This window comes from Heliconius melpomene, chromosome 12, assembly GCF_056956725.1.
Source record: "Heliconius melpomene rosina isolate 202511_hmr_F chromosome 12, ASM5695672v1, whole genome shotgun sequence".
NCBI classification, from domain to species: Eukaryota; Metazoa; Arthropoda; class Insecta; order Lepidoptera; family Nymphalidae; genus Heliconius; species Heliconius melpomene.
The window spans coordinates 15,651,891-15,668,831 of record NC_140400.1 but is presented as its reverse complement, the minus strand read 5'-3'; the positions used below and the strand labels follow the sequence as shown (position 1 = coordinate 15,668,831).

At 31.3% G+C, this 16,941-nt stretch overlaps 2 protein-coding genes across 2 annotated transcripts in view; one reads left to right on the top strand and one right to left on the bottom strand.

The window, feature by feature from the left end:
* The window catches only part of LOC146534150 (lutropin-choriogonadotropic hormone receptor-like), a 36,081-nt gene that overhangs the window by 2,712 nt on the left and 16,428 nt on the right, over window positions 1–16,941 (bottom strand). The window contains exons 2-10 of the mRNA XM_085194926.1: window positions 7,835–7,958; window positions 6,915–6,989; window positions 5,412–5,480; window positions 3,927–4,022; window positions 3,482–3,547; window positions 3,018–3,086; window positions 2,453–2,527; window positions 2,108–2,225; window positions 1,753–1,869 (exon numbers count right to left, since the gene is read on the bottom strand). Of these exons, the coding sequence (XP_085051052.1) occupies window positions 1,753–1,869; window positions 2,108–2,225; window positions 2,453–2,527; window positions 3,018–3,086; window positions 3,482–3,547; window positions 3,927–4,022; window positions 5,412–5,480; window positions 6,915–6,989; window positions 7,835–7,958 (809 nt within the window). The remainder of the gene's footprint in view (window positions 1–1,752; window positions 1,870–2,107; window positions 2,226–2,452; window positions 2,528–3,017; window positions 3,087–3,481; window positions 3,548–3,926; window positions 4,023–5,411; window positions 5,481–6,914; window positions 6,990–7,834; window positions 7,959–16,941) is intronic.
* Window positions 1–16,941, top strand: part of LOC146534151 (AN1-type zinc finger protein 1-like) — a 33,777-nt gene that overhangs the window by 4,920 nt on the left and 11,916 nt on the right. The window lies entirely within an intron of this gene.

Below are 16,941 nucleotides of genomic sequence, written 5' to 3'. Positions count from 1 at the left end.
GGCTCCCGTTTTTAGCCAAATTTTGCCCAAAAAATTTGGGAATACCATAGATCACTTAGTGCTCATAAATCAGATACACAACATTTACTAATCAAGTACTCACTGCCTGGCAGGCTCTATTGATTTTCCTCCCACCGGCGGCCGCGGAGCCCGGCGCAGTGCTCGTTTCAATCAGTTTAAAATAGGGTTTGCATCTATGCACTCGGGATAACAGGCAGTTGCATAAATTGCCCATAAATTTAAAATTTTGCCCATAAATTAAAATTCTTGCTCGTAAATTACGCTACTATAGACCCATACCCCAAGCTCCGCCAGGCTTATTGCACATTCCAGTTGAGATGAGATTGGTAAGTTGTATCTTCTTATTAATTGTCACGAGGGTAATTGTATCGAACCATTTTATTCGTGTATGTATGAAGAAAGGGTTAAGTATACTAACGCATAGGCTTTGCTGTTGCATGCCTTTAGTGGTTCACTTGTTGATAGCGGCACATGTGTGATAGCGGTATAATATGCAAATTAGTGATGGATAATCTAATTACAACTCAAAATACAAACATGCAAAATTAAAACGCTAGCGAATATTTTATAAATATTTTTTCTGTGCGTATAAAAAGCTTCTCGCGAGCGAATACCGCTTTTTTATTATCACCATCTTAATTTGTTTTTCATAAACTATTTGTGTACTTTATTTGGTGTTATTATTTGTTTCTTTACAAATTATTTAGTTTATCTAAAATAATTAATAATTGTAATAATTTCACTAATATTATTATATCAAAGTCCTTAGATACTTTATTTAATTATATATGTACTTACATAAGTCTAAAAGCATATGTATATGCAATATCCAGGGCCTACGATGTACAGCGTACGTCACATAAGGGTGGGGCAATAGAGGGGAGTAAAGAAACAGTGTTGTTATGGAAGAAAGGGTGGTGGTCAATTTGTGTGGACCCGGAAGGTACACAGGACCCAATAAGTGGGGGCAGTATGATCCCCCCGCCAATATTGGATTTCATTTTGCGCAAGCCATACGTTTAATGTACAGGACTAGGATGCAATCGATGCAGATAGCAGCCCTGGATTGTGCAGCGTACGTCTGAACCTGAGCGAGAGGTGTGAGGGTGTAGGGGTAGGTTACGAGAGGCCTGCCGCCCAGATTTGGTCCCCAGATATTGGATTTTAGTTAGGCGAGGTCAGGTCGTCTCCCGGGCAACAGGGGAATAGTCTTTGTTTGACTTTCGATCAGTAATTATCTATAGGTAGCCGAGGTTTAATGTTGAGTGATTGTGTATTGAATATATCATTATTAGTTAATTTTTTAAATAGTATTTAAGTTAAAAAATGTACTTATTCGAGATGCTTCATTATTGATTAAAATACGTGTCATATTTGTAATCGGTAAGTCTTCAATTCCAGGTACTTAAGTTAAAAAATTAAATAAATTACTACTTAACTAAGATATGAGTCGATTTTGACACATTCTGTACCCTATATAAAAAGTATAGAAAGTAAACCTATGAGAAAGAATAGCTACATATATACTAAATTTTCATATTTTGAAATAAATATGTAGAAGCATTCGATCCCAAGCTTTGTTTATTCAATCCATGAAATATATTAAAAATATATATTTTATTAAATAGATATTAATAATACAGTGTACGTGTACATTGTCACTGTCAATGGTCTCAATTAAATTTATTATTAGTATATTATTTTGTCTCGTTATTAACAGTGTATACAGACCTCAGCCATAATGGCTAGCTGCGTTTCGTACAGCGCGTGCCTCGCAGGGTTGTGTCGTTCCGGGAACGCGAACGCGCAGCAGTGGAAATGATGCGTCAGATACGCTTTTTCTAATCTCTGTTATAAAATAGATTATAAAATTTAATCAAAAGTAAATAAATTTACTAATATTATATATTATGTTTCTGAACATGGATGTTTGTTCCACATTCACACAAAAACCTATATACCTATATTTGGCCTATACCTAGTTCAAAGGCTATAAACATTATGAAACGGATAAAATTTCGTATACTTATTACGTCATTTTTCAGCTTAAAATTGATAAATAATTTTAAACAAACTTATATCTTACCTGAAATTCATAAATAGACGGAATGTATTTTAAAGTTGGAGTTTTTTCTATTCTGAGTATTTCTAAATTCTCAAGACCTTTAGTAGGTATAGATGTTATTGCAGTACTGCTCAGATCTCTGGAACAAAAAAATACAAATACATTTGTAGAACTATTATTTTTAATTATTGTTTATTTTGTACAATAAATATCAATTGGTAAAGCATACATATATAAATGTGTAAAGTACTTCTTACATAGCTCATCTATATATCCATTTATTTTGTTAATAAAATACATGGAAATTATAAAATATCATAAATCTATCTATTTCTATCCATAAAGAGAAAAATATAAATTACTTACAATTGTCTCAGTAGAAGATTCCCAGCAAATGCCATATCATCAATTCTTTTTAGCTTTGTGTTTCCTCTGAAACTCCTGCAAAGAGACAATAAATGATATAAATCTTTTAATGTAATAAAATAATCTACTAAACGACATCTATACATACAAATAAAATCGAAGTTTCTGTCTATGCACTTGAAGAAAAATCGATTAAAAGACTTACACTGAAATAAAGGAGTATGTTGTGCACACAATGCACCACATAAGATATTTTTTATCCCAGATTTCCCCCAGAACAGGGATTTATTTACTATCTAGATTGATACAAAATATCTAAATATTTTTCTAGTAGATGTTAATATTTAAATTGCGTCAGGTTTTCCTAAGCACACTAGGAACACTGTATAATTACAGAATTTTCTCTAAAGTTTGATATAAAATCCACTATGATTAAATTCATTGAAATTTATGTTATCGATATTTGATGTAGATGATCATTTTAATAATAAACGTTAAAATCGTTTAATCTGTTTTCATACTGTTTAACATCAAAAGTCAGTCAGATATAATCTTCAGTACTTACAACTTCGATATCTGTGAGTTTTTGAACGCGTGAGCTGGCACTTCCTCAATCAAATTGTAGTTCAGTGAACTGCAAAGATAAACTATATCTTGTTGATATGATCACTAAATGTTTAACATACTATATTAGACACAATTAATAAACCATTTTAATATAAATATAAACAATAATAGCGCAACAAAATAATAAAGAAAATATATTCTGTAAATACTTAGTTCATTATAAGAACTTGGCTCCCATGTTTAATTTTTACGTTTCTGTGTTTTACAAAATAAACTTAATTTATGATGTATACTTTAACAAAACTGAAAATAAATTTTACATTCTTTTTTCATTTCAATTTTTAATTCTTTAAATTGTAGATGTATTACATACACAACAAAAATAACATTTATAATAAAACAATTAATTAAAGTACAAAAAAAATAAAATAGCATAATCGGTCTGTACCTGTACCTACTTACACTTGGTCAGCGCGGACGCGGAGCGCGTGCGTCGGGATGCGCTTTATGTGATTGCCTTCGAGATCTCTGGAAATATTCATTTATATAACGTAAAAACATTTAAAAATGTAATGATTAAAAATGATTAGTCACTTTTATCGCCATAAAGCTTTTATGTTTAACATTTTAGGTGTTTAACATTTATTTATTCTACATGGACACTAAGAAAAAAAGTACTTTATTGGAAAATGTATAAATAATTAAAGCTAGTTTTGAACCAACGTCTTTGACGGCTTGCAATATACACGGCCTCACATCCCGTCAAGTTCAAACAATACGCAATTTGAATATGCGTTGCAAAATAAAGTTAACTCAAACATTTGAAGTTTCTAAACTAGATAAATTAATTAAGTAGGCAAATATAAACGTTAACCTTTTAATACATTTTATTTGAGTGATAACTTACATAGCTTGTAAATAAGACTGAGATGTATTTCCATTATTCTTGTCGTGCACGTGACTCAAGTTGGGCACTTCTGTGAGACCGCATGTTGTGATAATGCTTGAAATAAATACAAATTCATATTTTATCATTGTTAATAAATATTTAAATAATCATATGAATATAAATTATAATTTTTGAAGTTTCTGAAGTTAACTATACACAGCCTAGGGTTGGAAAATACATGTTTTTCTGGGTTTTATCCCTTTTTTCATTATAGGTTCCTTAAACAAAATTAAACATCCAATATGACAATTTACTTTAAATACTGGAAGGCAGTGATTGAAGTTTGGCATGGTAGTTTAAAGTTTTAAGACTAATAAAATAACTCATGGGACAGTTGCCATTTTGGAGCTATTTTAGCAGGAAAAATAAAAACATGATACAATCAAATTACGTCGACTACTTGCAAGTAAAGCTAAATTATATTATAATTTTAAATAAAACTCTTAATGTTAAAAACTACAAATATACTACTTATCTTATTATTTAATTTAACCACAATTTAAAATAAGAAATTACAATTAATAGTTTTTTAATCTACCATAAATATTATTATTTTAAACGACAACATTGGTCGACATTAAGAAAAGTAATAAAGAGGGTATATTTCCATTTGTCGGGACTAGCTCAAATGGCGATGTAGACAGTAAAAAGTAATCTCCTTCGTGTGTTCTGCAGACAACGTGACATTGGAAGTGATTGGTGCTCAACTGGCACTGAATTGACAATAAAAAGCAAATAAAAGTTTTTCACAGTTTAAAAGTTGATTTTGTGGTTAGGTAACGTGGGTGATTTTAATAATTGGTATGTACGTAATTTTTTTTTTATATATTAATATAATATTTAATTAAATAATTTATTGATATATTAACCCTATGTATATAATAAATATATACATAAAATAATAATTTTAGAAAGTTTCTATCTTACTATAAGTACGGGTAGTTTTTTTTTTCACAAAACAATTGAACATCCTTATGGGAACTCTGGATTGGGGCAACTGACAGGCAAGGGGGCAGTTCACAATTAGGATCTAGCAACTATGAACATTCAATTGTATATTTAACATGTACAACAAACAATATAGTCGATGACGTGGCTAAGGCCTACACTGAGCGCACACCGGAAAATTGTAAAGGAATAAAAAAAGAAATTATAAAAGAAGTTTTAAATAGATTTGATCAAGAACTGCGCAAATTACTTGTCAAGTAATGAATTTATCTGATAATTATATTTTGTTTTTTATTTTTACCACCTTCAGTCCACAAAAAATGTGAGTTATTTATCTTATTATGATAAAAAAGATTTCAAAAAAATATCGAGTTTTTTTTTACTTTATTGGCTACAACCATTGATTAAAACACGTAATTCAGTGTATTAACTAAATAATTCATAGGTTTATGTGGGTTTATAATTATTATGCTATAGATAAAAATACATACGTACAATGTGCGCAGTTCGGGCAGGGCGGGTAATGGCGCTATTCTGTGCAATAAGGGCGCTTGGGTTATAAATCTGAAAAATAATGTTAAATTTTCAGTATCTACAAACTTATTCTAAATAAGTAGTTATCAATGTCGTAGCACAACTAGAACTATTATTTATAATTATAATTTATTTAATATGTGTCATTTATATATTTCAATATTATAATTTATTTATTTATCATTTACATACGTGCATAAATACTATATATAATATTATTTAATAGAATTTATATATTTTATACCAACTGCCGTCGGCTGAACCGGTAAGGAGTCGTAATATTTACACCTACCCCCTTGTCGACGCATATTTTATTATAACAGTCAATGTTTTGCCACGCGATGAGTTTTTTATACGTTCCATTGTTTTCTCAGTTATAAACATATATGTTTTCGGTTGACTTTTATATAATTTGTCGTGATTCTTTATATGTACTTTAAAGTGGTGTTGAATATAATCAGTGTTAACCGTTAGTAGACTTTTTATTATTCACTATCAACACTACACGCCCCTTAAGAGTAATTATAATTACATTCAACCGAAGAATACCGGTATTCTCGGCCAGGAATTGTAAAGGAAGGAAGGAAGGAATTCTGAGATGGATGGAAAGCAAGGAACGTAGTGTTTAGACATTATTTTTGAGATCCTGCTATATGTACGGTAAATAATGTGAAACTAAAAAAATATAACATAATGAACAAATAATAAAAACCGGTTTGTTGAACCTTCCAACGTTGTAATGAATGAGGCTACGCGTTCTTCTCGCGTAATGATTAGATATATTTAATTAATTGTTATTTAAACCCTCTAGGCAGGAGACAAAGTGTAGCGTTGACTTTCGCCACTCAACACGCAATGTCTCGAAAATTAGGCGGCGCGTGGGAAATAAAATGTCTTAACTTTAAGCCGCTGTCTAATTATGCCAATATTATGCAATTTGAAATTATGAAACAATAACAATATGTATCTACGAACATCTTAGAGATGTTTATATTTCCTAAATCCGAAAATCACTTTTAAAAACAATTATGAGATTGAGATAATTAGTGGTAATAAACAGCTATAAGTGTTTTTATATGTTTTAAGTAAGCAACGGTTAAAAAATCTTTTTGAGTCAACAACTTTTATTGTGTAGATTTAGGAAAATCCTAGAGATATGCGCACGGATAATTTAGGCTGTTTTTACAATTATGTTATGAGATTATATTAATTTTCGTTTGAAATCCCATTGTTACATAATATTGACTTTATTAAAGAAAATAGTTTTTTTTGTATTACTCGAAATTCGTATCACTACTAAGTACTACGCAATGTCTTGAATTCAGGCGCGTCCTCCTCTGCCTACTCTGCTATGTGTATTTGCATATAGCGGAGTCGAGACATTTCAAGACATTGCGTTACGACTATTGATTTAACAGTTAGTTAAAAATAAATTATAGAATTAATACAGCAAAAAATACCTACAATGATTTGAGATTAGGCATTTTCGTCAGATCTTCAACAACTATGTGCTCCAAGTCCGGTGCGTCCATCACTGTTCTATGAATACATACATTTTAGAAATTACAAAAAATAACTAAAACGACTAAAGAAAGCAAGTACTCAAAGATAAATAAATATTCTAGAGCAAGGAAATACAAATATTTCATTCTTTCGAATTGAAATCGAACCCACAACCGTCGTGTTTATAATCAATCGCTGTGCTGCGGGAACGGGAAAAAAGGGGAATTTCCATTTTACATCTTAAAGTCCACGTAAACTAATTTGTGGGCGAAGATTATAAACTTAGAAATAAGTATCCTACTTTGAAGTATACATAGATGAAGTAGAAAAATAATAAGATAATTATAATAACATGCATTCGAATTTAAAGGTACCTACAATAAAAGAGATTAGTTCCGAAACCGAATAAATGTTGATAAAATTTCATCAACCAGTTCAAAGAAACAGTTTACTATGTTTACTTTGCTAAATGGATTGTTTACTTGCTCCAAAGAGTATGGCGTACAATATTATTAATTGAAATTTTAACTGAATTTGAAAGGACAAATTCCATTGAACTGCTTAAAATGAATTTGGTTAGATAGGAGGAGCTCGGACAGTGGAGGGGAATGTCAAAATGCGGAGAGCAGAAGTTAGAGTGTTTTGTCTCTAAGTTGTTTGATATATTTTGACGGCATATATACTGATTGTAACGAGGATTCCCAAGAGGGAGAATGAGTTGTTTTCATTTTCTCGCTTGGTAAGAAGATAAAATTGAGTTTCGATCGTCTTGAAAAGAGAGCCTAAATTTGGAGACGGAATGGAACGGAATATTTTCTTTCTTTTGTCTATATTGTTACTTATAATTGCGGAAAAAGGCATAAAGATGTCTTTTAACTTACAAATGTTCGACTTGCTGTAGGTTGTAGCCGGCGGCGCGGATGACGCGTGCACTTAGCTTTGTTATATTTGAGCGCACAAACAAAACTGAAGCTGCTCCAGAATTCTGAGTTTCCCCATATTTTACTGAAAAATAAATAAAAAATATCGTACGCCAAATTTGTTGCCATATAAAAAATAAATAGATACCTACTTAAGGGATATACTTAATACATATTGTATTCTTTATTATAATATTGATCAATAATACTTATTTTTATAAATATTCTCCGACAAACAAAACAGCGTTGAATTCCGCCTTTCCAATGTCTCGAATATTAGGCCATAATTTGAAAACTAAAATAATAATTTCGAAACGAACTTTTGAGTCACTGCTTGCGGGAGTCAACGCCGCGCTTTGTCTCGTTACCAGACAGAAAAGAAAATATTAAATACTTCGTCCTCCGAGTGGGATTCGAACCCACCACCGTCGCGTTTACAGCCCGACGGTTATGACCCTGCGCCACGACGATCTCACAAAAACTTTTTAGTTTTCGCTTAAAATAAAAGTCGATAAAATTCTGAATTGTTTTAGCGCCTATCAGTTAGTTTTATTTATTGTATGCGTAGGTTTTCTTGTTAAATCTATTATTTATTATCATGATAACTGGTATGGTGGATTTTCGGACGTCATAATCTACCTATTTTACTACGTAATATACAATAATACAATAGTAGTAATTTTTCTGAATTTTATAAAGAATGAGAATTAAAATATTATAGAAGAAATAAGTTAAATAAAAAAAAATCAAATTAACTTCGCTCTTAGGACAAAGCATGGCATTGAATTTCGCCACTCAACACGGAGTATCTCAAAAGAGCGATGTAAGAGTTTACTCCTTGCCGGAGGAGAGAGGAGGTTCCCTATGCCTCCCATGCGGGACACAGCTTAAAAACTCACTCTCTAAAACATTATTAAGTAATGCTAGCAAACAAAACATTGGTTAAATACCTCGTTTCGAAAATAGCTTAGTTCTTGTAAGTGAATGTTTGTTTTATAGTTCCATAATGTCGACTTCAAAGAGTCCACGTCTATGTATATCATTTACGTTGAAAATAATTATTTTGTGTACACAAGGACACCCCAAACAAAAATTTTTACGAGTGCAGTTCAAAAATAAACGTATAAATCTTTTTATTCTTGCATATACTTACCTAATATATGCATATGCATGTGGTTCCTGAGATAGTGCATAGTATTTGTCAGCGTACCATTCAATTTCGTTAGAATTTAATAAAATACGTTGTTTTAAGAAAGATTTGCCATTAATTTAGATTAAATTTTCTAACTTCAATTTCAAAGTTTTTTGTTGTTTTCTTGTTATTTTAACATTATTTGCAAGTTAAAAAAAATTATATATACAATTACATTACAATTATTAATATTTTCGTTGGTAAATGAATTAAAGTACGATTGTCCTGTCACGCAAAGTGTGTTCTACGAATAGAATGTCCTAACATCAGGCATTAGTTATTATGTTTTCTGATAAAAATGGGAAATTCTAGAAAAAATAATAATATGAATTTAATTTAATTCCTGAAAATAAATTAAATCATAAAATGAATTACAATATGTTTAAAATATCGGCTTCATAAAATCAAAAATCAGATTTACGACGTATCCCACACACAACAGTGTAGGCAGAGTCCTAGTGTTAAAACACTCTGTTTCCCACTTTCTGCAAATATTTTGATTCATTGAGTGTTGAGTGGCGGAACTCAACGCCCAAATGAAATAATGATAAATAATATTTCATACATACATAATATCTAGGGCCGATATATAATGAATTTCGCAATAAACGGGCAAATATTGAATACACCTTAGTTTATTGTGTTGTGTATCATTTATATTTGCTAGAGTTATCGCGAGATAGGAAATACTAATATTGATTATTACTAATCAAACTGGAATGTTTTATGGCCACTGTCGTAAATTACAAAAGATCTATATTTCATTGCATAAATTGAGTTTTTTATCAATGTTTCTAGTAAAAAACAGCTAATCAGAACAAAAAATAAATTGTTTCCGTTGAATATTTAAGATTAACGGCTTTGAATTCGACCACTACACACGCAATGTCAGAATTCGGCAATAAGTGGGGACCGGAAGTGCCTTAATAAGAGCAGAGTGTCTCTTTCTCCTAAACTCCTAAAGAACTAAATAATACAACACAAAAAGCACTTTTCAATTGAGACCACTATGTCTAGAAACTCTTGAGTCCTATTATATTAATATAAAAAAATGGATTATATCAAAGTTAAATTTTACCAACATGTGTTGGAATACAACTAAAAGTCAAAATATCAATTTATCTAAAATTAGTGATATATAAAGAGAAAAATTGAAGATAATTGGCCCATCCAATTAACTAGCAGTCCTACAGACAGACTATTCTCCCGCAATCTAATATCGTTCAAATGTACATTTATCGATGTAATTTCAAAAAACTAATTATTCTATCGTCGTATTATCGTATAAAATTCCATAAAGTACCAGTCGTTACAGAGGTCCGTAAACGTATTCGAGACAAGTAGATTTCAAAGTCTCACCTAATATTGATGATTGTCGGTTCGATATCCACTCAGAGGAATAAATTATCTTGATTTGCCTACTTTTACCTAATTTACTTTTAGCAAGAGAAAGCCCGGCGTTGAGTGTCGTCACTACACACGCAACGTTTCGTAGTTATTGTATTTTTTTATTTTTTATTTCGTTTTATGAACTGAAAATGAACCAGAGTAAAACCTGAGTAAAACTCGTAGGTTAAATAACGTAAAATTCGTGAGATATATATTGATTTTGACATTTAGCGAAACGTGAGAACTACATTAACATTTTATTTATGTTGTTTATTTACTTAAGAGTATTCTCTGGCAGTCGCGCTCGCATTGATATACCTAATGATTACTTTTTCTAGTATAGTAAAAACAATCAACTTCACACTAGGAAAATATTAAATAATTTAAAGTTTAAAATCGTAAGTTTGTCCTCCTGCACCACGAGTGGTCTCAATATTGAATACCAGTTAAATTACCAAACACGATATTGAAATTCATACCTAACTAGCTTCCAAATAGTCGTTTGATGTGGATGATACTGTAACTATGTGTAGTTGAGAAAAAAATGTTAGTAATTGTAAGTTGTTATTGTTATTCTTAGCTTTACGCTGTATCCCAAATATGTAGACAACACTTTATTCCTCAGTTCCATCCCAATTTAGTGAAGGCCTGAGTGAAAATGAAACGGGACGTCTGGCCACGTTAGAGACGTATGATATTATGTATATAGGTATGTAATGATATACATATACATATTTATGAGAAGCGGTGCGAGCGCGCTAATTTACAGGTTAAATAGATATTGTAAATATAACATCCGTGACTAAACTAATAATAAGCTTACAAAAATATATATTAGCTTTGGGTATTTATTAAAAACGGTAGTTGTGCATTCAAAATTTGTTTATTTATACAAGTTAATAGAGCTTTCTTTCAATAAGAGTTAGGTAGACCAATAGACCAATAAAAAATACTAGGAACGATGAGCTCTGTCTATAATTTATAGCGAAAATAAAACTGCTTCAAACTTTTTTTTGGATAACAGAGTTGGCAGAGAGTTCTCAGACACTCCGAAATCTTGGAGACATTGCGTGTTGAGTGGCATCACACCTTGTCTTTTAGGGCGGAGGAATGAAAACAATTTGTAATGACAATCTAGAGCTCCAAAGTAAACCTATATTAACAGGTACCTGCTATTCCCTTGAGATCGTCTTGGTGCAATTGGACAGCATCTGACTATTAACACGATGTTTGGAGCCTCGATTCCCACTACAGAGTAGAGACAATGATAATATTCAAAATGTTTTAAATTTCCGCTCTGTTAGGCATAGCGCGGCGTTGAGTTCCGTCGCTCAACACACATTGTTTCATATTGGACTAGTATGCGAGAAAATACAAAAAACTGAACATTTAAATTACACTCTTAGCATTTACAAAAGATATAAAATTAGAGCCCAAATGAATATATATGAATATCGTAATAAAGTAAAATTAATGTGTAAACAAACAGTAAAGTATTGAAAATGTGTTTTTCTTGCATTATTTTTACGTTCTACGTTAATAGAATATACTGACTGATTTTACACATCCGGTACATGTGGGCCTATGCCTGTGCCCACATTGTTTTACAGTTTTTCTCTATAGATAGTATTTTTTTATATTTAAGAATATGGATGTTAATTGTTTTTCTTTAAATTAATATGTACTCAATGATATAATATTATGTACTCGAAGTATAAATAATTAAAAAATATACCTTTATTTTTTTAAAACACAAAATCATTTAATTCTTATTAATAAGACTAAAATAATATAAAAATGTGAAAAACGACGGAGTTTCTTCACACTGGGTTCCGCATGACAACATTTTTTTAAAATAATTTTTCATAACATATACATTCCTTTCATGTATTTTAAATTACTAATTCGTTCATTCCGGACTCTTAGACACATTTTTTTTAATTTACGATATAGCTGTATAGCATGGTAGGTAGAAGGAATCTTCTGTTCCTCACTCCCTTCTCATCACATCACATTCACATTTACAATCAGTCGTAACTCAGCCACATAACCCAAATGAATGCAGTTTCGACCTACATTTGCGACAAGCAATGTTTACTCTAACCGCAGAGTGCAGGTGGAGCCAAACCGTCCTGTCAGCCAAAATACACAATGAAAGCGTATGCCATATGACAATTGACTGACCTGGATTGAAGTTTAAAATTAAATAAGGTCTAATATTCGTGGTAAAATTTTAATTTAATAACGTGTAAAATGTTTAAATTTTTTCCATTCTGCCGCTCCGATACTTAAAGCGCGGTGTGGGTAACACAGTATCTTAACACTACCTGCCCCTTGTCTACCTTGTTACTTAAGTGGAAAATAACGTGAAACTTATGTGAAAGAAAATATATGAGCTGCATCTCGTTAGCGTACAAAAAAATACCTTACAAAAAAAATAGTTATTCAAAGTTCGCCAACAAATGATAATGAATGTCCATCCCATCGCCGAAATGTCAAACAAAATTGACATAATGACATCTTATTCGTATATGAGTACCGACGAGTATGAGTTATACATTTGTATTTTGTGACATTGCCGGCTGCCCTTCGAAGATAAATTACACCGAATTTATTATAGGGTTTCACGTAATATCACTAACGAGTATTTTCTACGCAATGACTTCTGTGTGTAGACAGCAGACACTAATTTATGGTGGCTTGTCTTTATAAGTACGTAGTTTATATAGAATTGTTTTTACTGTTCCGTACCTTTTAAGGAAAAAAGGAAACCTTGTAAGACCACTAGTTGACTTTCCGTCTGTCTATCTGCCCATACAACCAACCCATACAAAAGACATGATTTTTTGGTCTACTAACATATATCATAATAAATGAGTAATTATTTTGGCAGTTATCCCTCGCTTGCTTACGAGCCAGTCTAATGATGGAGCCAGGATCTGACCAGGGAACTCTTCAAAGCTTACATATTCATCCATAAGCAGGTCGCATATTTTACAAATAGCATATTTTACGAGATAGTAAACCCATCGGTGTTCAAAAGTTTAGATGAAAACATCAGTTTTATGTATTGGAATGGCTATAAATTCTGTGAGAGCGTTACATAAATTATGAAGCGTTTTTATATCTCAGTCGTAACATAGAGGATACCTATATAAATATTCATAGATATGGGAAAATATTTAATTTTAAAGAAAATAAAATTAAGGACCCTTCTCTTGTTCGCTTCGACCGTCTCCCCTGCGCTCATTTCGGTCGGCTTAATGATAAAAGAAATAGAAGAACTCTTAGTGCATATTAAAAAAAAATTAAAACCGAAAAACACACATTGCCTAAAATATCGAAAACTACAGAATTGAAGTGAATGAATTTTGACTTAGTTATTACTATTGTTCAAAACCCAACCTATAAGATAGTTTTCATCATGGAATACAGAGCAATTTTAAATTAAATTTAAAAATTAAATCAGCTTCACGCTGTATCCCGCACACAGCAGGGTAGGCAGAGGGAATCTAGTTTTAAGACACTCCGTTCCCCACTTTCCGCCGGATTCTTGAGGCATTGCGTGTTGAGTGGCGGTCCTCAACGCCATGCGCCAACGAATGGAATATCCTTCTGAGAACTACGAAAATCTCACCTAAGGTTTTCATAATTTTCACATTATAAATTTTACGAGCATTGCAAATTTTGCATTATATATTGAAACAGGAACGTAATTCGGTGTATCAAGTACCTAAATAATTCAGTAAATTAAGCGGGCGAAGCCGCGACCGGGTCGCTAGTATAATAATATAATTACCTTTTAATTAGTAAAACTTACTTTTAAAAAATTAAAAATATGCAGTACGGAAATAGCGTGCATGAATCAATATAGAAAGATAATAATTACTTAACCTTGACGACGCATTTAGACTTCGTTACATTAGATAGGTTATTGATAACGTGGTAACTGATAACGATGTGATGCTTAGACAGAGGTGTTTGGCAATTAGGTGTACGTTTTAACAGAACTTTATCAAGCTTAATAATATACTTATTTATATTTTACTTTTATTTTTTTTAATATTTTTAAATGTATCTTTTTTTATAATAATTTATATTTAAAAATGTAAAATTGATTCGCTAATTTAATAAAAGTATATGCTTTTTTTTACTTATTTTACTTATTTTACAGTAAAATTGCTCAATTTTTTTTGTCAAGCAACAGAAAAAAAAAATTAATATACAAGAAATTATAAAATAAAATATATTTATATATACTCAACACGCAATGCCTCGCAAAGTGGGGAATGGAGTGTATTAACACTAGGTTCCCTCTGCCTTATTTAAACAAAAAATATGAACTAAGTTCCTTTATTTAACTAGAGCCTGAAAATACTAGTATTAGTACCTATTCCCCTAATTAGAATCGAAGTTAAAGTCATCACACTCACAATGAAACGCTGTCTCGTTGAACCACGATGCCCTCAATACATAGAATCATTATCAATATTCTGAATTATATTTGCAATAAACACCCGTATAATTTAAAAACAAACAGTTTACGTATAGTACTATGCTGGTAGATAAAAACAATATCTTATTTAACGGATTTCACATTATCAGGTACGGTGGGTTAAGTGACTGTAACGCGACGGTTGTGTGTTCGATCCCCACTCGAGAAAGTGAAATATTTATTTACATTTATATTTCCAATTCTTCGGTTTGGTCTGTGGCAAAGCGCGGCGTTGAGTGGGGAACGGAGTGTATTAACACTAGGCTCCCTCTGCCTACCCTACTGTATGCGGGATATAGCGGCATGAAGCTGATTTGATTTAATTTTAGGTATGGCTAATTTAATTTTTGTTTTTTTTTACCTCCACGCTATATCCTGTAGGTATAAGAGAGTAGCTAGAAGGAACCTATTGTTAAGACACTTCGTGCTGGAAAATAAATTCTCGAAACGCAATGTCTCGAAATTTTTGAGACTAGCGTGTTGAATGGCGGAACTCAACGCTGCGTTTCGTTTTGTTACCAGAGCGAAGAAATGAAAATAACTAATTTTCCCGAGTCTCACGACATGTCGCTGCGCCACGACGGCCTCAGTTCATAAATGGGCAAAAATTTTAAAAATATCTTTTATCTTAAATTAAAATAAATATAATAGGCTTGTTTGTTAAGTCACATAATCCACAGTTATTAAGCAATTAAACAATGTTGCCAGTTATTTTGTTATTACAATAAATTTATATGAATTATAATGACAAAAAATAAATTATTCGTATATGTAGGTCATTTGCTTTTACATTTGATTTGATTTATTTTTCTTATCCGTGCTAAGAAGATTCTTATGCTTCTTAGAGCTTGGAAGAAATAAAATCCGAAATAAGATTCAAAAAGTAAACAGAAGAAGCCGGAGATAAAAATAAAATTCAACAGAAGATGATTTTATTACAATACTCATAATAAATTGTATTTAGATATTCAACAACATTGTTAAATATCTGTTTGTAGCATTTCCAATTATTTGGGCATCAGCCAATTTTATATTTCAAGACCTGAAATGTATTATAAATATTTCAAAAAATATTTTTATAGAAGCATTTAGCATAGAAGGGTAGACAGAGGGAACATAGTGCTAAGACACTTTGTTTTCCACTCTTCGAGTAGTGAGCGATGGTAAATTTATGCTTAAATTATTATTTAGAGCCAGTTTTACCGGTAACAAGTTTCATATATCTGATTCAGTTATCTGATATTAAATGTAATCTATCAGAACGGCAAAAAGAATTTTTTTTGTAATAAGTTTATTTTAAATTAATTTAAGTAATAAAATATTTTTATCTGAAATATTTTAAAACCAAATTTCCTAACCAATATTTAATTATATTTGAAATACAAAAATTGTAGTTTTTTATATTTTCAAATATTTTATTGGGAATAAAGAAATAAAATAGAAATCGTATAATATACGATTCAAGTGATTCGTTACTTGCATTCCAAATTGATTTTTAACAAAACAAAAGTATCATTAATTTGTGTTTTGTCTAATCTGAATTAATGTATGCTCCAAAAGTATTTTTCATTTATTTATAATATTTTTATTTTTGTAAGGTGATTCAAGACACATTCAGGTCACCGTACAACAAGGAATATGAAAGCGCTCGCTGCCGTGGCCGGATCCAGTAAACGAGTCCTAACATTTACACCTACCCCCTTGTCGATGCATATTTTATTATAATAGTCAATGCTCGCCACGCGATGCGTTTTCCATGCGTTCCTCTGTTTTATTTAGTATTTCATTCCAAATTTGTGTTTTTCGTGTTTTGTTTTATTTGTGGTTGAATTTCTTTTGTACTGTACCGTGTTCAATTGTGATTTTACCATTTGTGTTATAACTATATGTACCTACATTTAAAATGGTGTTGGTTAAATCCAGTGCTAACCGTAAGTAGATTTTTATTATTCATAATACTATAACTGTAAACGCGACTGGGTGCGGGTTCGA